The sequence below is a fragment of the Serinus canaria genome, chromosome 4A (assembly GCF_022539315.1).
Source record: "Serinus canaria isolate serCan28SL12 chromosome 4A, serCan2020, whole genome shotgun sequence".
Classification (NCBI taxonomy): domain Eukaryota; kingdom Metazoa; phylum Chordata; class Aves; order Passeriformes; family Fringillidae; genus Serinus; species Serinus canaria.
The window spans coordinates 16,918,169-16,945,275 of NC_066318.1; the positions used below are offsets into that span (position 1 = coordinate 16,918,169).

The 27,107-nt window shown below is 41.7% G+C and overlaps 1 protein-coding gene across 6 annotated transcripts in view; it reads left to right on the forward strand.

The window, feature by feature from the left end:
• Positions 1–26,682, forward strand: part of ATRX (ATRX chromatin remodeler) — a 68,477-nt gene extending 41,795 nt beyond the window's left edge. For all 6 annotated transcript variants that reach the window (XM_030228700.2, XM_050974581.1, XM_050974583.1 and 3 more), the window contains 18 exons: positions 877–1,023; positions 1,223–1,400; positions 6,401–6,538; positions 7,176–7,351; positions 8,441–8,558; positions 9,110–9,240; positions 9,533–9,621; positions 9,783–9,952; positions 10,882–11,035; positions 11,328–11,431; positions 12,919–13,027; positions 14,023–14,200; positions 15,915–16,109; positions 20,457–20,606; positions 21,746–21,868; positions 22,410–22,505; positions 22,974–23,102; positions 23,831–26,682. In XM_030228700.2, coding sequence (XP_030084560.2) covers positions 877–1,023; positions 1,223–1,400; positions 6,401–6,538; positions 7,176–7,351; positions 8,441–8,558; positions 9,110–9,240; positions 9,533–9,621; positions 9,783–9,952; positions 10,882–11,035; positions 11,328–11,431; positions 12,919–13,027; positions 14,023–14,200; positions 15,915–16,109; positions 20,457–20,606; positions 21,746–21,868; positions 22,410–22,505; positions 22,974–23,102; positions 23,831–24,109 — 2,664 coding nt within the window. In that variant the 3' untranslated portion in view covers positions 24,110–26,682. The remainder of the gene's footprint in view (positions 1–876; positions 1,024–1,222; positions 1,401–6,400; positions 6,539–7,175; positions 7,352–8,440; positions 8,559–9,109; positions 9,241–9,532; positions 9,622–9,782; positions 9,953–10,881; positions 11,036–11,327; positions 11,432–12,918; positions 13,028–14,022; positions 14,201–15,914; positions 16,110–20,456; positions 20,607–21,745; positions 21,869–22,409; positions 22,506–22,973; positions 23,103–23,830) is intronic.
• The last annotated feature ends 425 nt before the right edge of the window (positions 26,683–27,107 follow it).

Here is a 27,107-nt window from a genome sequence, read left to right on the forward strand (position 1 = left end):
AGCTGCAGGGCAGGGTGTCAGCACAGATCAGGGACATCAGGGAACTGGGGACCTGCTGGCCATGGGACTTCCTGGGTAGTTGTGTCTTACACAGAACCACCAGTAAATCCTTGTTTTAAAAGCACTTTGCTGCCCAGTGTTCCAAGCACAGTCATGCAGTTTCAAATCCCTCTATCAAATCAGAGTTGCCAGATACCAAGATGTGAACTTGTGGTGTTGTACCAGAAGTCCAGTGGGAGAGCTGGAGCTGCCATGGCATCACTGACTCTCCTCCAGTCCTGGTTTGTTTGCTGCTGCTCAAACAGGCAGCCCAGCAGAGGCCCTGAGTGGCAGCACAAGGTTTTGGGTTTTTCCCAGCCTCAAGGAGGTGTTGCCATCCCCAGCACACAGCCAGGCTGGCTGCAGGGTGAATCCTTGGCAAACACTGCCACAGGCTGCTGTAGAGCTCTGCTGAGAGAATTTGCCTTGAAAAAAGTGTGAGGAACTGCTTCAAGACTGAAATTCACTTTTAAGAAACTTAATTGTGAATTTAGTTTGTGTTTGGGATGAATGTTGGGAAAAGCTTCAAAATTATTGATGGAAGTCTTTAATAGATTAAAATGATTGGTGGAATGTAGAGGGAGGGTTTTCTGTGAAGTCATTCAGCAGTTCAGAAGTATCTCAGTGTGTGAAGGATGTGTGCAGCCATGGAGCACAGAGTAAGCAGTGTTTGAACTGCAAATACACCTGCATGAAAATGTAACCAGAAATTCTGTTTGTTTAACCAAAAATGTATTTAAACAAGGCTGTTGTTGGTGATTTAATTGCATAAATGAATAGAACTTTTTTTTTTTTCCTGGCATTTATTTGGTGTTCTGGCTGTTTTTTCTCTTGCAGGTAGTAAGTTTTCTCCACACAGTCTTGCTATGTGACAAACTGGATTTTCGGACAGGTCTGGTTGTGTGTCCACTCAACACTGCCTTGAACTGGCTGAATGAGTTTGAAAAATGGCAGGAAGGTTTAGAAGATGAGGAGAAACTAGAGGTAAGATGCTTAAAAAGAGTTCTTCATGAAATAACTGGATGATTTGCAAAATTGGGAAGCTCCACCACTTAAAATAAAATCTAAGAAATGTACTTTCACTATGTGAAAAATCTTGCATTAATACCTCAGAAGTATTAAAAATTAGATCACTATTGAATATTTTAAGAGGAATTAAAGGGTTTTTTTTCCTCTTTGGCAGGTGTATGAGCTGGCAACTGTGAAAAGGCCTCAGGAGAGGAGCTACATGCTGCAGCAGTGGCAGGATGAGGGAGGTGTGATGATCATTGGCTACGAGATGTATCGAAACCTGGCACAAGGCAGGAATGTGAAGAGTAGAAAACTGAAAGAAATATTTAATAAAGCTTTAGTCGACCCAGGTAAGTGGAAATTTATACAGCTTGTATAGTTTGGACTTGCAGGTTTATGTATACGAGCAATGAAAATAAATAGTGTTGGTAAGATTCATCAGATTTTCTTGGTTGGCTTTTGCTGAGTTACAGAAATTTGTTCAGAATCTCCCCATCTGCTTTTTAAAATAGATTTCTGTAACAGTCTTTTCTATTAAATCAAATGCAAGGAATATTTTCTAGAAACTTTTCCTACCAAATATTTTTATTTACTGGCTTTGCTTCCTTTGCAAAGGAATTGGAGGGGTTTTTTTTGGGGACCCAAGGCTGTTTTATTTAAATATATTTTATTTATTTATCTGTTAATTGGTTACAACCACAAGCTGGTTTGTCCTTGATGGAAATCTACCACTAAGGGGGCAACTACACATGAAAATAGTAGACAATGTGCTTTAGAAGTGTGAAAAAACAAGTGTTAATGAACTGCTAATTAAGGGAGTGCAGATAAAGCAGTTAATTATTTTTTCAGTCTTGGAAACAAATGTCTGGTTTGAGCTGAGCTGAACTTACCAAACTTACGTCAGCATGTATGGAAGCCCTTGAAAGTATTCCAAGATGGTAGAACTGATTTCTCAGGTGCTCCCCAAAAAGGACTAACAATTTTAGGATTAGGAAGGTTCACCAAATAGCAGAATTTCCCTAGAAATTCTGAACTGGCAACTGATACCTTAAAAAAATATAGAGTTATGCAGAAAGTCTTAAAAATTGGTTTTAAAAGTTTGTACAACTTTGCTGTACTGTTGGTATTTCTCCTTGAGAGTGCAGGTATGGCAGGCAGAGTAAGTGGAGCTGGGTTTTCTTGGATTTAAATTATCTGATGGACTTTGCTTTGACAGTGTGTGATTGATTTTCTTTTTTTTCCCCTCCTTCTGATTGGTAATTGTACTTGTTGAGCTTGATTTTGTGAAGTTTCCTAATAAAGTAGGGCTGTGAATTCTGTTCAGACAGACAAAAGAGTTTATTCTAAGGGGGAAAAATACCTCCATGATTTTTGGCATTGCCCAGGTGGATCTGGCATCTCCAGCTCTGCAGAAATGCTGTTGGAGCAACTGAAACATTAATTAATTTTCTGCCAGCTTGACTAAGTCATACAATGGCTGTGGCATCAGGGAAGCTCCAGGACAGCAGCTGATGAACCATTTGAACTGTTTTTGTTGATGTTTTTGTTTGGTGTTTATTCCACACCCATTATTTAAGCAATGCAGGAAATGCACTTCTTGCCAATGGGTTTTTTGACTCCTCCTACCTAAGCTGCAGTTGTTAAGAGCAAGAAAACCCAACAACAAACCAAAAAAGAGGGGGGGAACCCTGTTCTGTCAGTGCTATTCTGTGTCTGATTTTCTCAGGATGTTGCATTTATTGGGAATATTGTCCAGGAAGTGAAAGCTAAGGGAGAAAAGGTGGGAATTGCTGTCCCAAAGTAGTGGTGACAGTAATTCTGTATTTAGTGGGTTTTGTTCTGGTACAGAACAAGATGAAATAAAACGTTATACAATAACTGATTTTTGTGGGTTTTTTGCCCTGGTGGAAAATGTAAGGGAGGACAAACAGAAGGGTTGTTACTTTGTGTCTTTGCAGCAGCATTGTCCCTTCATGGATTTGTGTTTGTGTAAGCCCAAAAATACTGGAGTGTGGGATTTTAGGAGGAGACAGTGACTGCTGTGACCTTCCCTGTCCCATCCCAGGGATTTTACATCCTGCTGTGTTCCTGTTCTCCCTCCAGAGCTCTTCAGGCACTGGCACAGGGCAGTGTTTGGGCTCAGCTCATGCCTTTGTGTACTTTAACTAAGTTTGGAAGCTGCAGCACATTGACCCTCAGAGATTTTGGATAATTCCAGATGGACGTGGAGCCTCCTGTTCTGTTCCCTTCTAGGACTGGTTGATAGAGTGCAGTCAGACCATTGGGAAACCCAACCTTGAAATTACTCCTTAATTATTTTTGTAGAATCATGGAAACTTCAAGGTTGGAAAAGACTTCCAGGGTGGAGTGCAGACTCACCATGCTCACTAAACTGTGCCATCATCTTCCATCTCTGTTCATTTTTAGAGCACTTCAGGGGTGATGACTCCAGCACCTCCCTGGGCAATTCCTTCTATGCTTAACCAGCCTTTCAGTGAAGAAATGTTCTTGATATCCAGCCTGAGCCTCTCCTGGCACAACTTGGGGGCATTTCATGTTGCCTCATCCCTTTCTCTATTTTAACTAATTGCAGGGAGACAGAAGTGTCTGTGTGTTGTTACCCATTCATTTTTGGAGTCATTTGGATTGACTAAGTGTGCATTGCAAGATTCTCATTTGTTTCTTGCTCCCTTGGTGGGTCAGCTTGGACAGTTGCAGGAGAAAACCATGTACAGGTTTCTACTGGGACTGGAAATAGGGAACCCTTGGCCTCTGGGAGCACTTCCCAGTCAAAAAGCTGCAACATTGGGATTGGAGTGTTAATTTAATGAGATGTGTCTGGTGAATGCTGCTGGGCTAGGACCCAGTGCAGGAGAGGCTGTGTTCCACTGTCAGGGGGAGCAGAGGGGGAAGGTTTAGCCAAAGTTTATGGGTGGAGAAGTGATTTCATTAATTAACCAGCTCAGCTATGTGGAAGAATGGCAGGATTTTATACACATGCAGGGTTTGCAGGCTGCCTTGTGCCACTGCTGAAGGGCTGTTGGTTATTGATCATTGCTGTGCTCTGCTTGAGGAACTTCAAACACTTTTTTATTTAATTTTTTTTTTAAACTTGTTGCTGCTAACAAAAATTCTGGTACTGTTTAACTTGGAGACTTCTCTTTAATTGGCAGTTGTACTTCAGAGGAGCAGGAGAACTGTGTGTATATATCCATACCTGTCTTTTATGTATTTCAATAATTTAACATGTGCAAGTACAGTCAGAAGGGTGAGAAGATGAAGACTTTGAGGAAGGATTGCTTGAGTAGGGCTTTTTAGCCTAGGAAAAAAATACCAACATTTTCCACCATTTAAGAGCTGGTTAATGAAAGGAGTGTTGTCAGTTGGTTTTAACATGATCAGGAGAAAGGAAAGGGCAGAATTTATTCAGATTTGTAGCAAATTGGGTGTTCCTGCACAGTGTTTTAGCAAGAGAGAGGCTGTGGAGTTTCCCACTTCTGTCAGGTCTGCCCCTTTCTCGTAACCCTAATCTCAGATGGAGAAAATGATCTGAATGATCCCCTGAGGTCCCTTTAAGCTTTACATTCCTTTATCATATTTTGAGGAATGTTCTGTCCATAATGATTTGCATTTGTTTTGGAAGAACAAGGGAAAACCCCCACAAATGGATGAAAATCTCTGCTGCTGAGCTGTAGCCAAGATGTTAGTTCAAGATATCAGTGCTGCATTGCTGCCAAGCAAACCATGAATAATTGTACTGATAGGGGTTTTTCATATTTTTACTGTCATTCACTTGCTCTAAACAGTTTGAGTTTTGGTTTTAAAATTTAATTTCTTTACCTTCATGTGAATGAATCAGTCTTTAATGAGAAGAGGACTAGAGAAAGGATCTGTCACTGCTAGAGATGGTTACTTCAAATGAGAGGAAGCTTTTGTGTGTAGGCACTGAGTGTTTTTCATTCTCTCAAAACTGGGGAGGTACAAAAGTCATGAAATAATATGGGGAAATGTTTCTGTGGCAGGTGGGAAATTCAGAAATCCATTGGCTTGGACAAGCCTGAGTGCAGTTGGAATTCATATGTGGATTTTCATAATTGTCTTCCAGACTTGTTTTAAAAGGTTGGGGTTTGTTTTGTTTGGGTTTTTTGCTTGGAAAGAAATATCTTCTTGATTCCTTTCTCTTCACATGTAAGATTCAAATCACTTTTAAATCACCTTCAAATGGCATGATTAAGGTGACTGGCACTGGTGTGTGTGTAGTCAGAGGTGTAATCAATTCTCTGCTGTTGATCACTGCCCTAGAATTAATTTTATTCTTTAGAAGGCAGTTTGAATTTCATCTGAGACAAAACATTCTCAATAAATTATAAAAGATTAAACTGTCCTTGCTGACAAATCCTCCTCTGCTCCTCAACTATTGGCCTTTTTAGTGCTGAATTGCTGAACCCAACTGGTGGCTTTTCTCCAAGGGGCAGCAAATTGTCATGAGCTGCTTTCAGAGTTGAGAGTGCTGGAACTGAGGTCAGGTTTAGAGCTGGTAAAACATTTATTCTGAGTTACTACTTGGATCCTAGAATATCTTTGACTTCATTTTCAAGGAAAGAAATTCCAGAAATTGTGCTAAGTCTGAAAACAATTAAGAGTAAGTCAGTCCTGCCAAGTTGGGTATTATTTATCTTATTATTAGAGTTGCTTTGCATGCTGTGGGAATGTGTTGTGGTTTTGACATTCCTTGTGCAGCTCACTTAAACCAGACTGATATTTTATCTCCTGGAAGAAAGATGAGGACATTCCTGAGGTGACTTTCAGCTGCAAGGTGGCAATTCACTTGTCTGCAATTCAGATCAAATCTGGTTGTGTTTTTTATTATCTGAGACTTCTGATTGCACTCTGTCCCCCTAGTGTTATTCTTGCCTTAATGAAAAATTGCAGGTTACCTGAATTTTGGGTGTTTTGGGATTGCCCAAGTGTCAGTAGATGGCAGCCTAAAGCTGGAGAGAAGGAAGTTTCACTGAGTTTTGACAGGATGGATGGAGGTGCAGCCATGCACAAGCAGCAGCAGGAATGGACCATTTTATCAGGAAAATGCTGCAAAGCTGAGTTGAATCCTTGCCATGAAGACTTTACAACCAACAGCCTTGACTTTACCAGAGTGGCTCCTCTGAATGCTTGTGCAAAGGCTGAATGAGAACCCAATCAGTGCTAAAAAATCTCACCATAAAAGACATCCAAAAAGTTTAAAAAAACCCCAAAGTAACATAGTTGTAGAACAAATTTTGGATACTTTAAGCTGTCAGGTTCTTTGTGGCAATGAAATATTGTGGGGAGATTTAATATTGTTTCTTTCCAGGTCCTGACTTCGTAGTGTGTGATGAAGGACACATATTAAAAAATGAAGCATCTGCTGTCTCCAAGGCAATGAATTCTATTAAATCTAGGAGAAGAATAATTCTGACAGGAACACCACTGCAGAATAATCTTATAGAATGTGAGTTGTTGTCTTTTATTTCCTTCAGTGCACTTTTGCCTCTCAGCCATAGAAGATGTTTGTGGTGCTGTTCACAGGGGTCCCAGGACAAGGGAAGAGATGAGAATCTTGACTCCATGTTTCAGAAGGCTGATTTGTTATTTTATGATATATATTATATTAAAAGAAAATTATATATTAAAACTATACTAAAAGAACAGAAGAAAGGATTTCATCAGAAGGCTGGCAAGGAATAGAAAGGAAATGGAATGATAATAAAATCTTGTGACTGACCAGAGAGTCCGAGACAGCTGGGCTGGGATTGGCCATTAATTAAAAACAACCAGATGAGACCAATCCCAGATGCACCTGCTGCATTCCACAGCAGCAGATAATCATTGTTCACATTTTGTTCCTGAGGCCTCTCAGCTTCTCAGGAGAAAAAAATCCTAAGGAAAGGATTTTTCATAAAACATGTCTGTGGCAGATATATTGAGTTTGATTGGAAGAAAAGGATTTGAAGCAGCGCAGCTGCCCACTGAGTTTCTAAGATTCTCTGAGACCTGTATTCAGCTGTGGCACATTTCTCTTCTCTTTGCATTAATGCCAGCACTGTGCTTTCCATTTGGAAGCACTCATGGTGACCTGTTTCTCCTAGATCACTGCATGGTGAACTTCATCAAGGAGAACTTGCTTGGCTCCATCAAGGAGTTCCGGAACCGCTTCATCAATCCCATCCAGAACGGGCAGTGTGCAGACTCCACCCCCGTGGATGTCAGGGTGATGAAGAAACGTGCTCACATCCTCTATGAGATGCTGGCTGGCTGTGTTCAGGTGAGAACACTTTGTCCCTAACTCATCATTTCCCTCCAGGGAAAGAGAGGAGTTCTTTTGTTTCGCTCTGAAATCACCCAAGTCCTGGAAACTTCTGATTTGACAGCTCCATAAATCTTTTAACTTAAATATTTTCACTATTTTGCAGGAAAAAAAGATTTCACAATATTTTGCAGGATTGTTAGATCCCTGACTAGAAAACTTCATAATTTTTCTCCAAATGTCAATGTATTCTAAAATACGAATATTAGAGGATACAGCTATTTCCTGCTGGGAGACAAGAACATTTTATGGTAGAGTAGGACATTAGTTGCTCTGAAATATTCCATTTTAATTCCATAAGCACGTTTAAGATCTGCCCTAAAGTCTGCAGAGAAAGTTGCTAGTCCTCATTTGTCAGTTATTTCTGAACATGTATTTTTTTCTGATCTGCAAGAATCAGAACAACTGAAAACAAGAGAGAAGGAAAATTATTCAGGAATAGTTTGTCAGTTTTGTCAGTTATTTCTGAATATGTATTTTTTCTGGTCTGCAAGAATCAAAAGAACTGAAAAGAAGAGAGAAGGAAAATTATTCAGGTTCAAAAGGGTGAAGAACTTGTTACTTTCTAGACCTTAGATAAAAAAAGCTTTGGATGGAGCCCACGTGGATTTTGTCCAGCCCTGTGCAGAGCAGGTGCTGTCCATAGAGAGCAGCTCTGTCTTGGGGTCACTGAGTGGGGAGACAGAGTCAAAAAAACCCAAAACAGAGGTAAAAATCTGGTTTAAGTATTCTTTAAAAAAACCCCAAAAGTAGTTCCCAGAGCAGCTCCTGGAGTTGCAGTGAACTTTGCAAGGACTTGGAACTGGGCATGGGCTTGGCAGGTCATGGCCTTTGGCCTAAGAAGCTCCTGAGTGGGGCAGGTGGGTTCCTCCTGCAGGGCCTGAGTCAATTGTATTTCTGGGCTGATTTTCCCCCTCTGGGGCTGAAAGCACCAGGACACCATCCCTGATCCCACAGTGCTTTGTCCTTTGAGATGCCCCAAGTGCTGAAGCTCTCAGGAGTGGTTCCCATGTTTCTGTGACTGAAGCAGTGTCTGTGAAATTGCAGAGGAAGGATTACACAGCCTTGACCAAGTTCCTGCCCCCCAAGTACGAGTACGTGCTGGAGGTGAGGATGACCCCCATCCAGTGCAAGCTCTACCAGTATTACCTGGATCACCTGACAGGTCAGTGCCTGCAGCTCTGATGGCATTTCATAAGGGGCATTTTGACACACTTGCTAGGTGAAAATCAACTTTCTGGCATTGCCCTATGGACTAAAGTGCTTGGACAACAAAAAAAAAAAAATAAGGTTTGTTTGTAGTAGAATACTGCAGCATTAAAGGTAGCTCAGATTAGTTAGATTCATTGAGACCTAAATGCAAATGCTATTTTGTGTTTTCCACCTTGGGCTGCTTTTACAAAACCTGAATAGACAAGTCTGTCTTTTTAAGAGGATTTCTGTATATTCCTGTACTGGGGAGCAATGTGCTTTTATGTAAGAAATGTAATAATGTTTCTCATTATCAAGAAAAAGGAGAAAATCTAATTTTGACAACTTTAACTGGGAGAAAAAATGGCTGTGAGTGAGTAATTTGAGTCCTTTTACAAGAGATGTTGCAGTATGATGTGCAGCTGGAAAGAACACTCAGATGTGCTGTGCTGGGCTCTTCAAAGGGGAGCAGAGTGTGGCAAACTCACTTCAGGGCTCACTCTAAAAGCTGAACTTTATTGTCAGGTGTAGGTGGTGGCAATGAAGGTGGAAGAGGCAAAGCTGGAGCTAAACTATTCCAGGATTTCCAGATGTTGAGCAGAATCTGGACTCACCCTTGGTGTTTGCAGCTGGACTATATTAGCAAAGAAAATAAGGTAAATTAGATATATCAAAATACTCTCACTTGAGAACTTTCCAAATAAGCTCTGCCAAGCTCTAGGTAAAGTTTCGTCAAATTAATGGAAATCTTTGTTGCTGTGGGGTCATTTTGCTGCTGGTTTTGTCATATTTCTCTTGCTGAGTATGTTGTCATTCTTAAAACATTTTGCAAGGCCAGGCCTTTGTAGAGCTTCCCATTGTTTAAATGAAGAGTGAGCAGATGGCTAAAGGTTTAATAAAAGCTTCTGGGTGAACACAGTTAATAATTTCTGTTTTTTCTCTTTTGAGGGCTATTTTGATGAAGACAGCATGGATGACTTCATAGCTTCAGATTCAGATGAAACTTCCATGAGCTTAAGTTCTGATGATTATGCAAAGTAATTGACCTTTTATTTACTTTGTTGGTGTTTTTTCCCTTGTAGAACTGATTTCTATAAAGTGAATGTTCATTTTGTATTTTATCTGTCTGATGGAATATGTTTTCTTTTACTGGGATTAAAAAAAATAAAATAATGGGGTGTGTAATGTTGCTTTTTAGGAAAAAAAAATCCAAGGGGAAAAAGGTGACAAAAGAGTGTAGCTCAAGTGGGAGTGGCAGTGATAATGATGTTGAAGTCATTAAAGTCTGGAATTCAAGATCTCGTGGAGGTGGGGAAGGAAATGTGGAAGATCTGACAAACAACCCAGCATCAACAAAGTCAGATGAAGGTGAGGATAACACAGAGTGGTGAAAACGTGAGGCAGCTTTGTTTTGCAAAAGGCAATTTGAGAGGGCTCTCAGGAATTCTGCTGTGTGGCAGAATGGCAAATCCCTCAATTCACACTTACAGCTCCTGCTACTTCTAATTAAGTATTTATCCTGGAAAAACAAGGGGCATCAGCTTAGAACTTGGGGGTTTTGAGGCAGGGAAGCTGCACAGTGACATTTTTAAATTCAGAAGTACAAAATTATATAACCTGGAAGATTAATGGAAAGATTAGGAAATATATCTGTCATAATTTGTTGCATCTGGAATTTGAATTGGCTGCTGAGCAAGCAGATCCAGTGCAGCAGGAACACAAGACCCCTTTAAAGTTGTTATTCAAACTTCTTACAGCTGCACACTGAATTTTTGGGTTTTTTTCCTGTAATGATCTAGCTTTTGTCTTGTATTTGGTATCACAGAGATAATTTTCTGATTCTGTTATTTCACCTGTGTCTAATCTCTTTCCCTAAGTAATTTAAAATTTTTTGGAGAGTTCAGGTGAGAAATCTTTTTTTTGCCCCCATTCCAGTGACAACATCTTGTAAATGTGTAAGGGGTGGAGGGTGTTATATGTGACAGAGATTTCACAGAGATTAAATGTGTTAAAGGAATCACACTCTAGGCAGGCTGAGTTTCTGTCTCTGCATCCCCTAAATATTTAACTCTTGTAATTGCTGGTAGTGCAAATGCTGGGTTTTTTGGTTTTGGTTTTGGTTTTTTTGTTTTTTTTTTTTTTTTTTTTTTTTTTTTTTTTTTTTTTTTTGTCTCTTTAACTTTTTTCATACCAGTTAAGTCTGATAATGAGGGGACAATTCTGTAGTTCAGAGCATTTGAATGAAGATCCTGTTCTCATGTTTGTTTTTTATCTCTTTTTCTTTGGTTTTTTTAAAGGCAAAGCTACATCCTCTTCCAATCCTGGCAGCCCAGCTCCAGACTGGTACAAAGATTTTGTCACTGATGCAGATGCTGAGGTGTTGGAACATTCTGGGAAAATGGTGCTGCTCTTTGAAATCCTCAGAATGGCAGAGGAGTTGGGAGACAAAGTGTAAGTTCTGGACAGGTCCTTGAAGACTTCTGGAATATATTATATGACAGTCACATCTATGTAATATATATTAGTCTGACAGTGTTCCCCACCATCCACTCTTCATTCTGCTGTTTCTGAAGCAGACAGGCATGGTGCACTCATTTTTGGCAGGGATCTTCCCACACCTGCACGTGCCCCACTGAAGTCTTGCTCTGTTTGTCTCAGAGGGAGGAGGAAACAAAAATGAAGCAGTGCAACAATTAAAACTACTCCAGAGATGAATTCTGTGTTGCCCTGTTTCTTTTTTCAGCCTAGTGTTCAGCCAGTCCCTGATATCTCTGGATTTGATAGAAGATTTCCTGGAGCTGGCTAACAGGGAGAAATCTGATAGAGATCAGCCTCCTATCTACAAAGGTGAGTGTCTCCTGCAACAACTGCAGTGCTCAGTGCTCTTTCCCAAGGGTCTGTTCAGTGCCTGAGGAGTGGTTTGCAATCAGTGTTTCCATTAGGGTGTTGCATGCTCTGGGCTGCCCCTGAGGCTGGCAGGGTTATTGGGCTCCCATTGTGGACTCTCTGATTTCACTCTCTGTCATCCAGGCTTCTTGTAGCCTAAGCAGATTAAATGTTCACATCTAAAAGAAGGCATTTTGTTCAATTCTGCACAAAAATGATGTTAAATTCTGGTGTGTGGCAAAGCCTGATCCTCCTGGGGGAGAGAGAGTGAAGGGAAATGAGGCTGCTTTAAACCAGTGTGGAAAATGGGAATTTAGGCTTTGTATGCACAGCAGCAGGTTGGCTTGTGGATTTCATAGGGAGCAAGCACTGAATCAGTTATTATCCTAGTGATGCTCAGATGGCATGGGATGCCTCAGTGAGATGTTCCCAGAGCTCTTGAGGGTGCTGTTCCTCCTTTCCCAGAGTTTCATTGCCAGGACATGTGGATTGAAGAACTCCTCCAAGTCTGCCTTTCCTTTCCAGTCTCTCACCAACTCTTCTTTGAATTTGCACTTGAGATAAGGGAAAAGTGGCTCAGTGATGGTGACAGGAGATCTCCAGGATGTGTCTCACAGATTTATTGTTCTTGCCTGTTGTTCCCATTCTGAATTTTGTCATCTCAGACGTTACAAGGTGTCTTGTTGAGGAGCTGTGCCTTTGTTCTGAGATTTTAAAGAGCTTGGGGTTTGCCACGTGTGGTAGCTCTGGCCAGCAAAATTAGATCATGGCAAGGTTCACCTTTCCTGACAGAAGTCACAATCTGCCTCTCACAGTGGATTGAATTGAGCAGTGCTGCTCCCAAAACCATTGTTTTCTTTATGATTGGTGGCTCAGGGATATTAATTTTGTGTACAAATACCTTGATGGCCAGAGAGGATGGAAGATTACTGAGAGAAGAAAATCCTCCAGCAGCTGTAGTTATTTTTTCCCCCAATCTGTCAAGAAGTTGCTCTAATTCACAGGGTAATTAAACCCAAAGATTTTGCTGGGTTTCGGTTTCAAAATGAGTTTGACCCTTGAAATCTCCTTTGGAGCATGGACTTCTCTGTGCTGGTTGTGTGAGAGACTGACACTGGTGCTGTAATGTGAACCTGCCTGGATCCATTGGAAAAGTGCAATTAACAGCACCTAAAGATGAGATGTAACAGCATCTTGGGACTTCTAGAATTAACTTTGGCTCCCAGTTAAGGCACAGCTCTGCAAATTTATAAATACAGCTAGAAAGTGTGAAAAATAAGAGGACTTCCCCCCACCAAAAAAAGCTCAGATTTTTCAAATAATTAAATTTAAATTTAACCTCAGAACTATTTTTTTGAATATAAATTTCTGTTATTAAATTCCACTTGGTTACCAGTCTGGTCATTTACACCATCAGCATTTTCATAACTTGGCTGTTGCATTTGCAGGTGAAGGAAAATGGTTCAGAAATATTGATTATTATCGCTTGGATGGCTCAACCACAGCTCAGTCCAGAAAGAAATGGGCTGAGGAGTTTAATGATGAAACCAATGTGAGGTGAGATCTTATCTGAGATATATCTGCTTTATTTCCCCCTTTTTCTTCCTTTTGTTTCTTAATTATTATTCCTTTTATCAGCTTAATGACCTCAGGACCAGGCAGATGGTGAGCAGAAGTCACACAGAACCTGCAGGAATGTGTTACTGACTTCAGGTCAATCCCATTGTACTCAGCAGAGTTTCCTTGCTATTTTCATTGTCCTTTAGATTGGAACCAGTTTAAATCAGAGGCAGTGTTTTTATTGCAAGCACTTAAAGGATGCAAGGACCTAGGAAGGCTCTGCAGTCCCTGGGCCACTCAGGAGCAAATTAATTCTTTCAGCTGCCTCCAGAATTGGCTCCCAGCCCTCCACTGCTCCTCCAAAATTGGACTTTCAAGTCTGATTTAGAGAGAGAGGTACAGACTTGTCTTTGAATGAAGTTAAGGAGCTGCACCTTCCTAGATTTGTTTAAAAAATAAAGTATGTAATCATGGTGCAGTCATTTATAATGTGCAGGGAGGAAAAAGTTAAATTAAGTGAACTAGCCCAGTGTTAATACTTTTAAATAGTTTTTCTGTCAGGTGTCTGTCAAGAACTGGTTCCAAGGTGAACCAGAGTGAGATTTTTCTGAATTTCAAAAAACCCAGATATATCAAAGAGACAGTGTCATTGGAGAGTTACCCTGAAAGTTTGCAGGCCAGGAAAGAGTTTCTGTGGCATGGAATCTGCCTGTTTAAAATTAGGGTTTCATTTGATATAACTCATTTCATTACAGCTTGAAAATGCAAACCCCAAAGTTTTTTCTTCCCCGCCAGTTTTTAGCAGCTCATTTGCAAAAGGCCTTGGTGTGTATTTTTGGGAGTGTATGTTTTGCTAAAAGTGTTGTTCTGGTAAAATCTGCATCTGTTTTCTGCTTAATACATTATTTTAATGAAGTTTCAGAGTTATTTCAGTATATGAACAACAGTTATTTTCCAAAATACTCAAATTCTGCCACTGTTCTCTGTTCCAGAGGCCGCCTGTTTATCATATCCACTAAAGCAGGTTCCCTGGGAATAAACCTGGTGGCTGCTAACAGAGTCATCATCTTTGATGCCTCCTGGAACCCCTCCTATGACATCCAGAGCATCTTCAGGGTGTATCGCTTTGGGCAGAACAAGCCTGTCTTTGTCTACAGGTTCTTGGCTCAGGTACTTTCCTGGCTGCACTTTCTGGCTCTTCCATCCTGCAGTCAAATCTGGGAGCTGGGACTGGGGGGGACTGTGCCTGTTTGGGCTGTGTTGGGGTCTGTAGGGACCCAGATTGATCCAGTCACATTCCAGCTCTGAGCTGGAGCAGGGTTTGGCCACTGAAGCAGCTCATGAAGGAAAGAGTGGTAAAATAAATGTCACATTATTTCCTGTGATGTAGATGCAGGCACAACTTCCTAAGGATATTTCCTGAAAATCACAGCAAGGAACCTCAGAGAAAGAGAAAACAATTCTTATCGCCATTCTCTGCTCCTGTTGTTTTGCACATGTGGAATGTGTTAGGAAAATTATTTACCTGAAGGGAGTTCTTAATTCAGTTCTAGTGATGGTTGTTGATATTAATTGGCCTGTTAGGTCCAAGCTGTGTCATGTCTGTCAGAGACAGCCATGGGTTTCTCTGTAGTATTCTTTTAGTATCTCTTTAGTAGAGCATTTCTTTAATAATAGTATAATGGGATATAGTTTAATAAAGCAATTGTTCAGCATCCTAAATCATAGGATGCCAATAATTCCCTGCATCAGGATCTCCTACATTGGATACTGTGAAGTCCCCCTTGTTTGACACTTCATTAACCCAAATTCTGCATTTCCACCAGTGGTCTCATGCCCAGACCAGACTCAGAACAGGAGTCTTCAGCCTTTTCAATTTGCACACCACTAAAAACTCTGAATGGAGCAGTCCCTGCAGAGGATGGTGGTGGTGGTGTTAGGGCATAGCCCTGCTCAGGGCAGCTCCTTCTGCAGACCCTGATGGTCCAACTGCAGTGAAACCACATGGACAGAAGTGAATTTTTGTAAAAAGGCATCCAGTCTTCCTTGAAAACTCATAGCACACCCTGCAGATGTTAAAGATGGGTAATAGCTTGGGTGGACAGTGATCTGTTTTATGTAAGGCCATTGGTTCTGTTAGGAAGTGCCTCTTCAGCTTCTGCTTCCTCAGGTGTGACAGAGGAGCCTGGAGCCCTTTCCCAGGAGCACTTAACCCTTGGTCCAGTCACTCTTTCCATCCCAGCTGAAGCAGATCCTTGTCTGAGGCGTGTTACTGTCACAAATGGGGTTTTTCTTCAGGCTTCAGTTTATTTTTGTAGTTTTCTCTGTGCACTTTTGAACTGTTGATATCCTTTTTAAATTATGCTGTTCAGAACAGGCTGTGCTGTTCTCGTCCTTCTCAGTCATCTTTTTTTCCAAAAAATAAGTAATTTTCCTTTTTTTCATCAAAGATCTAATTTTTTTGTACACAGCTGTGGTGAATTAGGCTTGACTGCCTCCCTTCCCCTCTCCCCTCCACCACAGTGATATGGGTATCTGTTTTCCTTTTCACAGGCTGCTCAAAGCAGCAAAATAAGGTACATGCTGTGAAAATTGCCATTTTTTGGTCAAAATCCTGCTTTGGGGAATTGAATCAAACTGGATCTCTTAAAAACACCACTAAAAGACCAATTTTCTTCCTCTAGTCAACAGCTAGATGACATCTGTCCCATGCACAGTTCCTGCTGGGAGGGAAGGAGGTTTTTCCTTTTATTGCCCAGCAAACAAACGGCTTCAAAGTGGCGGAAGCACAGAAAGAAGGCAGAGAGAGCTGCTGGGTGGGTGGCTGGGCTGTTTTCCACCTGTGAGTGTTGCTGTGGGTGAGCAGTGGGTGTTGTGTGTTCAGGGAACCATGGAGGACAAGATCTACGACCGGCAGGTGACGAAGCAGTCGCTGTCCTTCAGGGTGGTGGACCAGCAGCAGGTGGAGCGGCACTTCACCATGAACGAGCTCACCGAGCTCTACACCTTTGAGCCAGACCTGCTGGATGACCCCAACTCCGAGAAGAAGAAGAAGAGGGACACCCCCATGCTGCCAAAAGTGAGTGCTGGCCATCAGCAGGAATTCTGTGCAGTAAAAACAGCCTGGCTCTGTTCCAATGTGCTGCAGGTTTGTGGTGTGGAGCAGCTGCTTGGAGTGGAGGTGAAGAGCAGGAAACACAATCAAATCCATAATTAATAAACAGTGTAGTTGACACTCTGAGAGAAAGATACTCATTAAAAGACCCAACTTTTAAGTCAGAACAAACAAAGACTCTTTTTCACACATCTTGAATGATAGAAGTTTTACTGCATGAAACTGTGGAAAATTCAAATTAACATCTGAGTGGGTGCTGGTGAGCTCCAGCACACCCTCAGTTTGTGAGAACACATCTGTGAGGTGGCACTGGAGGTAAGAGTTATCTTAATCCATGTTTTCCCTTTGCCAGGACTTTTTGGGTTTTAGTTCCCTATTTAACTTCCTTTAGTAGAGATAAGAGTTGCACTTAGATAAGACTAAACTTAAGGGGAAAGAATAACTGGTTCCATTATTTTATTCTTTTTCAACTGGTTCCATTGTTTAACTCTTTTTCTCCAAGTCAGTTTGTATTTAGTATTAGGCTGTGGGTTTATGTTTCATTTATAGCCTCTGTGTTTGTGAGCTGCTGAAGACCAATTCATCCTTCAGCTGTTGTGGAATTCTCTGCTTCTTGAACACATCAGGGAGTGGCCAGTAGTTCATGAACTGGTTAAATTTCTGTGGTTTGGTCACTCTGCAGTGTCTGGGCATTATATTAAATAATTAATAGTAATTTATCTTTTCTTTACATTCTGAATCTATTAACTTGAAACAGTGATCAATCCAATGCAGTAATTGTATTTTGAAGGTTTCTGGTTTTCTATTACAAAATAAATCAGTTAATGAATGTGTTTATAAACTCAAACCTCTCTCCATCACTCAGTTTTATGTATTGAGTTCCATATTAATGCTATCCTCAGTGTAAGGTTTGTGCAAGTCAAGTTGAATGTGAGCTTTTAACCATTTCCTGCCTGTAAATAGAGCAAATCTGGGGACTGGACTTATTTTTGTGTTGTCTCATGGTATTTTGTGCTCTTGAAGATCTCAGTACATGCTGTGTGCAAATTTCAAATTCCTTTTTGTTTGATGGCTGAAAAGGCTGTAAATAATCAAGTGAATTCATCTGTGCAAGGTTCCTCAGCCATGATCTCTGTTAACTCTTCCTTATTTCAGTGTGATTTTAGCAAAGCTGCATGATTCTGCTTGGTTAATAATCTTCTTAACAATTAATTTAACAACACACAGCACTTTTTTAGGTTGATTTAAAAGTGTGTTGAAAAGAACACATTTTATTGTCACCGAGCAATTACACAGCATTTAGAGATAAGAATTCTCTTTAAGGTCCTGTAACGTGAGGGCTGGGTAAAAATCCCACATTTTGTGCTTTTACATTGTTTTAGAGTGCAAGGGGAGAGCAGAGCCTTCAGAACATGGGGACAAGGAGGTTTGAAAATGCACCTTTTAGAAGTGCCCCTTTCTGGGAGGGAATTGGGAGCAGGAATTAGGGGAAATGTGTTCCATCTTTTCTCCAACCATCTGAGCACAAATGTGGAAAAACCTGTGGGGATAATTGGTTTTCTTCTCAGAAACCTGCCTGGCTCCAGGGCATCCCCCAGTGGGAAGGGTCTGCAGGAATCCTGAGCCAGGATTCCTGTGGGATGAGGAGGAATAATTCAGAGCTGAGTGCTGGGGTGCTTCTGACTCCTTTTGAACTTCCTGGATGGAAGAAAAAAACCCCAAATATTTAATTCTTGTGTTTTAAATGGGATGGGAGAACTCATTCTGTATTGTTTTAAAAGTCTGCAAGTGCAGAAACAAATCTTGCTTGGTTTTAAACTAGATCCTTGAGAATTTTGGCTTCACAACATCCAGCTTTGAGTCCAAGAGCAGTTTTCTTGGAAAGTGCTGCTAAGGGGGGAGAAGGTATTGAATGCTTTTATTTGCTACACAAATGACAGTGCAGATGTGCAGTCTGTTGTTTTCCTGGAAGATTATTCAAATTTCATGGCCAGTTTTTATCGGAGCAGCAGTTTTCTGCCCTCTGTGGTCTAACAAGACCTTGGGCTGTGGAGATTGTCAGGGAAGAAATGCTGCAGCCCTCAGAAAGAGCTTCTGGTCTTCAGCTCTGCAGATCCTTGGGGTTAGCAGAATACTTGTAATGCCAATGTGGTTCACATCAGTTATTTACTCTTAATTTCCATTGTTTGATTTCATTCATCCCCTATCCCTGCCCAGCTGGAAAAGGCTGCTTTGGAATTTCAGTCCAAAAAAGGTTCCTTAAGGCTGAATGATCACTTGGTCACCTTTGCTGTGCTGAAGTATAGAAATAAGGATATATTTCTGTAATTATAGACAAATAAGGACATGATAATTTCCAGAACAGCTCAGAACAGTCCCTGAGCTGGACAAAGGCAGGCTTGGGGCACTGGCCCTGCTGTTGCACCCCTGCCCTGGGCTCACTCCCCATTCCTCATGCAGGGAATTAGACTTGAAGGCACTTTTTTATTGATGTGAGATGAAGGCTTGGCTCAGCTGAGGTCGTGTAATGCAGATTGGAAAAGCAGATTACAATCACAGTTCAGGTTCAGTGGATGTGGGTATCAGTGGTTTATGCTGCCTCAGGACAGACACATGTGCTTTACTCTGCTTCCATACCCTGGGACAGCCTTGTGAATTTGGATCTCAGCATTAGAAGAATTTGCTTCTTATTTAATTATTTTTTTTAGCTTTAGGACTAAATATTCAGCTGGTTGAGAAAAACCTGTGAATTACAACATAAATTGCATTCCTTCATGGAAGATTTCCTTTCTAATACAGTGATCTCTCAGTGTAGCATTTACTTTCCATCAGGACTTTAAAAAGACTTTTTTTTTTTTTTTAAATTCAAACCCCTTTTTCAGTCTCTCTTCATATTTTCATTCATCACCAGGATTTCATCCTAAAGCTTACAAACCAATTGATGATCACTATTCTATCAATAAGCTAAACAAATGTAAAGAAAGAATTATTCTGATGGCTTTTTATGTGTAAGGTGGATTTTTTTTTCTTGTAAGATTGAACTAAATGCATCCCTGTTTTCAAGCTCTCATCATTAAAGTCAACACAAAATAAAGTTTAGGCAAAGAAAAGCAAAGCCCCAGTTGGATGTGAATTAAAGCACATTTGGAGGGCTGTGCAGGCTGGGGGAGGCTGGGTTAAATTCCAGGGCTGTTTGCAGCCCTGCTGTTCCCAGGGCAGTTCTGCACCTCCAGGAGCCTCCTCAGCCACCTCCTCTGGGCTTTGTGTCCCCCCATCCCGGGGGTGGCAGCTCCCAGCCCCCCAGAGCCCCCCATGCTCTGCTCCCTGTGCCCTGCAGGGTGCAAACCCCACCCTGGTGATGAGGACATTGACACCCAACAGGAGGGTGGGACAAAGAGCAGCTCATTGATAATTGGTTAATGTAATTAACAGCTCAAGCACACAGAAACAAACAGCTGTGACAGAACCCCTGGTCAGGACTTCCACACTCAGTTCCCAGAGTGGCTGCAAAAATCTGTTTGTTTGTGGGGACTTTTTTCAGGCATTGTTCAGCTGAGATTATAAAATGCCAGGGTGGGGTGGGCTGGATTCCTGCTTGTGCAAACCCTGGCACAGTGAGGGCAGGACCTGGAGGGGCTCAGCTTCCTCCTGGACTGTAATTCCCTCTCAGGAGTGGTTCAGTGATGCTTTCACATCAGCAATTTTAGCCTGAACTCTGAGGTGTGTTGGAGCTTCCTTAATTCATGAAGCTCATCAGGCACACAAGTCCTGTAAAAATCCCTGTGCTAGAATGACCTTAGGAGGAGCTCCTGAGGTGCAGCAGGAGCAGCTCTTCACAGTCCTGAAGGGATCTTTCTCTTCATCTTCTGCAGCATCACCTTGCCTGTCAGGCAGAAAGGTTTGACTAAAAAACATTGGAGATGTGGGACCCAAAGTAGTGCTCAGTGTTTGAAAGCTGTGGAGCTGCTGTTTCTGTACAATAAATGCAGATGTGTTGATGGGTCCTGTCTGTTGTCCAGCCTAAGCAAAAGAGAAGCCACTGAGAACATTCCATTCTTTTTAGGTGCATTTATTGTTGTGGAATCTGAGTGCATTCCTGTGGTTTATTAAGTGACTGCACTGTCATCTCTGCAACAGATTGTTAATCCATTGCTCTCCCTCTGAGGAAATTTGTACTTTTAAATGATTTCCAAGTTTTATTGTGCTGTGCAGTGCTGATAGCTGCTGTGTGTGGAATGGGGGAGGGAGCAGGAGGGGGGACCCAGGGCAGAGCTGCTGAGTGACTCCTCCTTCACCCCCTGCTTTGAACAGGACACCATCCTGGCAGAGCTGCTCCAGATCAACAAGGAGTACATCGTTGGGTACCACGAGCATGATTCACTCCTGGACCACAAGGAGGAGGAGGAACTCACTGAAGAAGAGAGGAAGGCAGCCTGGGCAGAATATGAAGCAGAAAAGAAGGTAAAGCTGTTCAATCTGGTTTATGTACATGAAAATAACCTTTCCAGGTTTAGAGTCCCAATAACCTTTTCAGTTTGTCTTTGGATAATTAAATATTGTTATAGACCAAGAACTAGATACGTAAAGCAAATATTGACATAGGAGAAATGGAGGCACTGTGTCTTTCTTCTCCTTCTGGTTCTTTCTGTGTGTTTGCTTTGCTACTTTAATTACAAGTTACTTTTACACCTGCATTTTTTTTTCTAATTTATGTTAAAACTCAGCTGATGTCCTGTATAACCCCTCTTTTCCCATATCAGGTGTCCCTGTCAGGGGCTCTGTGTGGCAGTGTCACCTTCCTTAGCTAATACACACTTTCACATATAAACCAGTACTTGATAATACAACAGAAATCTGTGAAATTACAATGAGGTGGAACCCTGTTCCCATTTTGTTGCCCTGTTATTGTATCAGATCCAGTTGATGGTGATTTTTCCCCACTAATTGGGTGTCTGAGGTGCACCAAAGCTCTTTGTGTTGCTAAAACTAAAGCTGTGCCTTCACCCTTGACAGGGTCATAAAGGAAGTTAATGGGATGCCACCAAGGTTGAAATTCTCAGTCAGATTTGTTGTTGTTACCCCAAATTACCTTTTGAATTTCAGTGGGCCAGGCACCCTCAAAAGCCTTCCACTAAAAGTAGAAAAACTGGGTGTATAAATTGCTACTGACTACCTTGAGTGAACTGATGAAAAGGTTTGGGGAGTGAAAAGACATAGGGAGATAAAGAGTAAAATCTGAAGTTGCCCTGTGAGAAATCCAAATGGGCAATGAGCTTCACATTCCTGAATAAATTGTGCATTTTACTTCTTCAGAATTTCATTTCAGGTTGGTCAAACTCTACATTAAATAGTGGGTTTTCAATATAAAAAATTACCTTACTGTACTGATAAGCTGTGGTCATTTATGTATCAAATACCGACAAGCTAAACCCAGAGATGATTCAAGACTGGAACTTGGATTCCTCTGTGACTGAAATGGGGTTCTGAGCTGAGCTCTGGAAGCCTCCATGGTCCATGTGCATGTGGCTGTCTCTAGGGCTGCTTTGGCTGTGTGGTTATTACTATCAGAGTTGGTGAGCAGTGCACTCTGTGTTTTCCAGGGCATGACCATGCGTTTCAACATGCCCACAGGGACCAACACAATGCCCACAAATTTCAGCTCTCAGACATATATTCCTTACAATCTGGGTGCTCTGTCAGCAATGAGTAACCAACAGCTGGAGGTAAGGAGCACTGCATGCCTGTGTTGCTGCAGGGCTTTTCTCTCACAAATTGTGAATAATGTCAGTCAAAATATTTTTATATTTTTGGATGTTTGGGGGTTGGGGGGGTTTGCATGTAGCCTTACTGAAGTTTACCTTGCATGTATATAAACCTGTATCTGGGCAGATTGTCAGGATTCTGGAGCATCACCTGCATTCTTTGCAGACTTTAATTACTACTTTTGAAATTGTAACATCTTCAAGTCTGTACGGTAGAAAATTTACCTGGGTTTTTACCATTCTCCTGTTGGTCTGAAAACCTGTGGGTACAAAAATAGGTTTTTACAAATGCTGTGTACAAATCATAAGGTTTATACATTTAGTTCAACTGCTCTGTGCTAAAATTCAAATAGGTGGCAGCTTAGACTCATTGACTTGTGCAAATTGAGAGCAGAGAGGTAATTGAAGTCTAGGTATGTACAAGAGAGAGATGAAGAAGGCTGGGGAATAAATGTGTTTGTGGTTTCTGTGCTTTATAACTGATGTTGTGGTGTTTTCTCAGGACCTCATTAATCAAGGAAGAGAGAAGGTAGTGGAAGCAACCAACAGTGTGGCTGCAGCAAGAATCCAGCCCCTTGAAGACATCATTTCCGCCATAGTGAGTGCAGTGGATAACCCCGGGCTTAGATCAGGAGTGGAAAACATTAAACACTGTCAAAGATACTGCTACTGCAAATGGTCATCCAGCTAATGAATTGCATTATTAATGAGCATCATTTCCAGTTGGGAGTGACCCTTATCCCAGCAGTAACCCTTGGTGGTGGGTGGCTGGGGCAGTTTAGATCCATAAGTATTTGCCATACTCTGAAAATGCTGGTTTTTCTAGAAATCAGAATAGCAATTACAGGCAAGTAGCTGTTGTATTTTGTGGGCTGCTAATTGCCAGTCAGAAGAACTAATAACTCCTGGTTCTGGTTCTGGTTCTGGTGAAGCAGTTCTGCACTCACTGGAAGTTGGGCTATTTAACTCTCGGTGCAACTGCGAACATGACATAGGGCCTCGGTTTCTGTCAGGTTTTTGTTCAAACCACCTGTGCCAAGAAGGTTTTGGGTTTTTTGCTTTCCAGTGGAAAGAAAACTTAACCCTGACGGAGAGCCAGGTGCAGGCCCTGGCCCTGAACAGGCAGGCGAGTCAGGAGCTGGATGTGAAGCGCCGAGAAGCCATTTACAACGACGTCCTCGGGAAACAGCAGATGGTAAAATATCCTCCATTTATTTATCTACTGTCAGAGCTTGAATGAGGATCTTGTGTGTGTTCATTCCTGAGCTACAAGTGTATGTTTAGGCACATAAATATCCCTCACAGAGTGGTCAGCAGTGCGCTGGAGTTCATTGCTTGGCCTCAGTGAGGGAGAGGCTGATGAAAAAGCCACTCGCCAGGTTCTGGAGCTGAAGGGCTTTGCTGCGAGGTCATGAGGCGTAAAGAGAAATCTGATTCCCAGCGCTCAGCCAGGAAACACATCTTAGAAAGTGTTGGTAGTGTTGTTTTAGCTTAGAATTACTTTGCAGAATCTGAAAGTTGCCCAGATGATGTCAGAGGGAAGAGTTTTTCTCTCAGGCAAACAAACACTGACAGTCCACAGGCGGGACTTTCAAAGGGAAGATGGATGGTACCTGACAGATGATGATGTAACTTATACCTGGCAATAATTTCACAGTAGAGTACATGTTGCCATGGCAACTCAGCTAAATGCTGCCTGCAACACAATAGCCAAGTCTTCAGGAGAACTGAGCCCTAAATGCTGTTACTAAATGGTTTCTCCAGTAATGGGCTGCTGAATGCCATCACATTAGGGATGGTGATAACAATGGGGCTTTTTCCCCCAGCCATGCTGTCCCTAACAAATTGATTTCAGCTCTGAACCTGATCCTGGGAGCAGGGGGACGGGTGGTGCACTCAGGCAGCTCTGCTTTCCCTCCACAGTTGATCGGGTGTGTCCAGAGGATCCTGATGAACAGGCGGCTCCAGCAGCAGTACAACCAGCAGCAGCAGCAGCAGATGTCCTACCAGCAAGCAGCCATGGGCCACCTCATGATGCCAAAGCCTCCAAATCTAATCATGAATCCTTCCAGCTACCCAACCATAGATGTGAGAGGAATGTATCAGTCAGTGTCTGGTGGGATGCAGCCACCACCCCTACAACGAGCACCACCCCCAATGAGAGGCAAAAATCCAGGGCCTTCCCAAGGGAAATCAATGTGATTTTGCACTAAAAGCCTAAAGGATTGTTAAAATCAGAGAAAGAACTTTTATTTTTTTAGGAATCAATGGCCTAACAGAACTCAACTGTAAAAAAAAAAAAAAAGTTAAAAAGAATAGTTTGGTTGCTCCCCTTAAATACCATGTTCCATATTAGTGTTTCAGCTTTGTTTAAATAGGTCAAGATGTTTTCCCTGTTGTCAGTGATGTTGCCTAGAATCTTCTTACATATGTTGAGTACAGGAGATAACAAGTTGTTTTCAGTGAAAACAAGTCCTCCCGTTACAGTAGCATCTCCACAGGTTTCCTGTCTAAACTCCTACGCTTGCTTTTTGTGGCTGCAAAGCTTTGGGAAGCTTAGGAAGGACTGCAGGTCTGTAAGTTCAGTCTGACATATGTGAATTGAAAACAGCTGAGTTCTTGATTAGAGTTGATTCCTCAAATTATGGAATACTTTTCTGCTTGCCCATTTCTTTCTATTAGTGGGAACGTTGTAACAGAAATAGTCTAGTTTCCTTCACGGGTCATCTGTGCTGAATGGAACAGGAACTGAAAATGCTCTCTGAAACAGAACTGAGTGCAATATTTGTAACTACTACTGCTCTGAGACACAGGGAACTGTGCATCCAGCCTTAAACGTGACTGGGCCTTCCCCAGTCTGCTGCCATTTCTTATTGTCAGTTCCATGTGATGGAATAACAGCTGATGGTCTGGGAGTGGGAGATGCTTTTCCTTCACAGGCTGATCCCTCGCTGTGGAGTCCAGCACAAAGCACATTTCTGTAACTCCTTCAGCTGGTGCTACTGTCTCCTCCATTGCCGGCAATGGGGGACGGGCCAACCCAACTCAATTCCTGTCTTTTGGGTAAAGTGCTGGTGCTGGCCAGGGTCAGGTGGCCTGTCAGAGAACCCCCTTTAGTGTGGCACAGCCACTGCCCATTGGAAATCCATACAGAGAAAGTGCTGTAGCAACTTCTGGAGCTGCCAGAAGCGTGAAACAACTTCACTGGTAGAGATGGAGTTATGCACTCCTCCCCATCCCTTCAGTTGTGTGAATACATGGGTTAGGACACAAAGAGCTTGATTTTGCTTTTGTTTCTGTTCTGGTTTGGGGTTTTTTTTAATGTAGGCCAGAGATAAATTTCAGGTTTATTCTATACCATTATCACTCTTTGCCCGCACTTGTTGTGCTTGTCGGGTTCTTATTAAATACAAACAGGGCTTTCCTTTGCATAGACTTTGATTGATTCTTATCTCCCAAAAAAACCCCATTGATCATCTGGGGGCACAAGGAAGTGGCAGGAACATGGAGGTGGTGGTGTGTGGACAGCACAGGGCTCTGGAGACAGATGGAGGCCGTGGCTCCACATTGTGCTGGACTCTTCTGATGCTGGCATAAACTAAAATCATTTTGGTTTCTGGGAAGTTTCTTGCAAGAGTTTGAGTTCTTGCCCTGAATGGACAAGTTTTGCATTCAAACGTGCAGATGTTCCACGATGTTCTGGTGTGTGACTCACACTTGGTTTGTGACGTGGACAGAGGTTGTTTGGGCTGCTGCAAGCCCAGGTGACAAGTTTCTGTCCTGGACTCTTTGATGACAAGATACCACAAAAGACCCTCAGTGTGTTCTAGTGCTCTGCCAGCTCTGCAACTAACTCTGATCTGGGGGAGGGGGCAAAGAGAGACATGTTGGCACTAGAAGAGACAAAAGTGAGATGTTGAGACAAACATTTGAAGGCAAATGTACTCTGGGTAACTGTCACCGATATTCCTACGTGTTGTGAATAAGAGAAGTTCTTTCTACCAAACCTGGGAATGTTAAGTGGAGTTTTACAGTAACTCAAAGACTTAAATGTGGAAGTTTTAGGCAACATTGAAAGGCACATTTTATTTCATCCTGGACAAACCTATGGATAACAGAAGACTAATGCACAAGAAGGAATACAAGATAAGCATTGAAGTTAAACCTGGACCACTTTGCTTACGTTTCTCACTCGACATTTTAGCTGCATAACAACATGCTTTGAGTATAACAGGCTTTAACCAGTACCTAAAGACAGAACATACATCAGTAAGATAATAAAAGGCTCATTTTTATATTTGTTTTAGATGTTTTAACTAGATAAAAATGGCTTAAGATGACAAATAAAAATGTTGCTTGTAATACAGTTTTGCCTGCTAAATTATCCACATTTTGTAACCTGTTTATTCCTTTGGATGTAAAGCGTTTTTGCTTAGTATCGTGATATTGTATATGTTTTGTCCCAGTTGTATAGTAATGTTTCAGTCCATCAACCAGCTTTGGCTGCTGAAATCATACAGCTGTGAAGACTTGCCTTTGTTTCTATTAGATGGCTTTTCAGTTCTGTATTAAATATCTTAAGTACTATAGAAAAGGTGTCCCCTCTTCCTATAAGGCTGTTTTGTAATATATATAAGGACTGGAAATGTGTTTTTAAAAAAGAAGAAGCATTCAAGTATGATGATATACTATGTGTTTTCACCATTCAAAGTGCTGTTTTAGTAGTTGAAACTTAAACTATTTAATATCTCATTTAATAAAGTGACCAAAATACATCAACGTGCCTTGTGCTACATTCACAGTCCAGTGCTAACTCCACAGGGATTCAGCCTGGGAATGTGTCTTTGGAGAACTGTGCTGTGAGTTGAAGCTCTTTCTGTTTTCTACAGTGACTTTAGTGGATATAGACATAGATTTCATTTAGGGAAGATAGCTGTGGTCCAGATTTTCAAATTACTTTATTAATAGCAGCTTCTGCCAATCTGTCTGTTAAAAATGAAATGAGTTGTCCAGCAGTGAGATGGTTAAAAGGGGGGTGAAGTTCTGCTTAGTCAAATCAGAATAAGGTGCTGCTGTGTTTTAACCTGGTAGTTGTACTTCTCCCTTCCCTAGTTATTAAATCCCACCTGTTGGGCACAACAGCCCCTTTCCTAGGCAAAGGAAAGTGCAATAATTGTGTTTAAAGGTGCCCTCTGCTCGT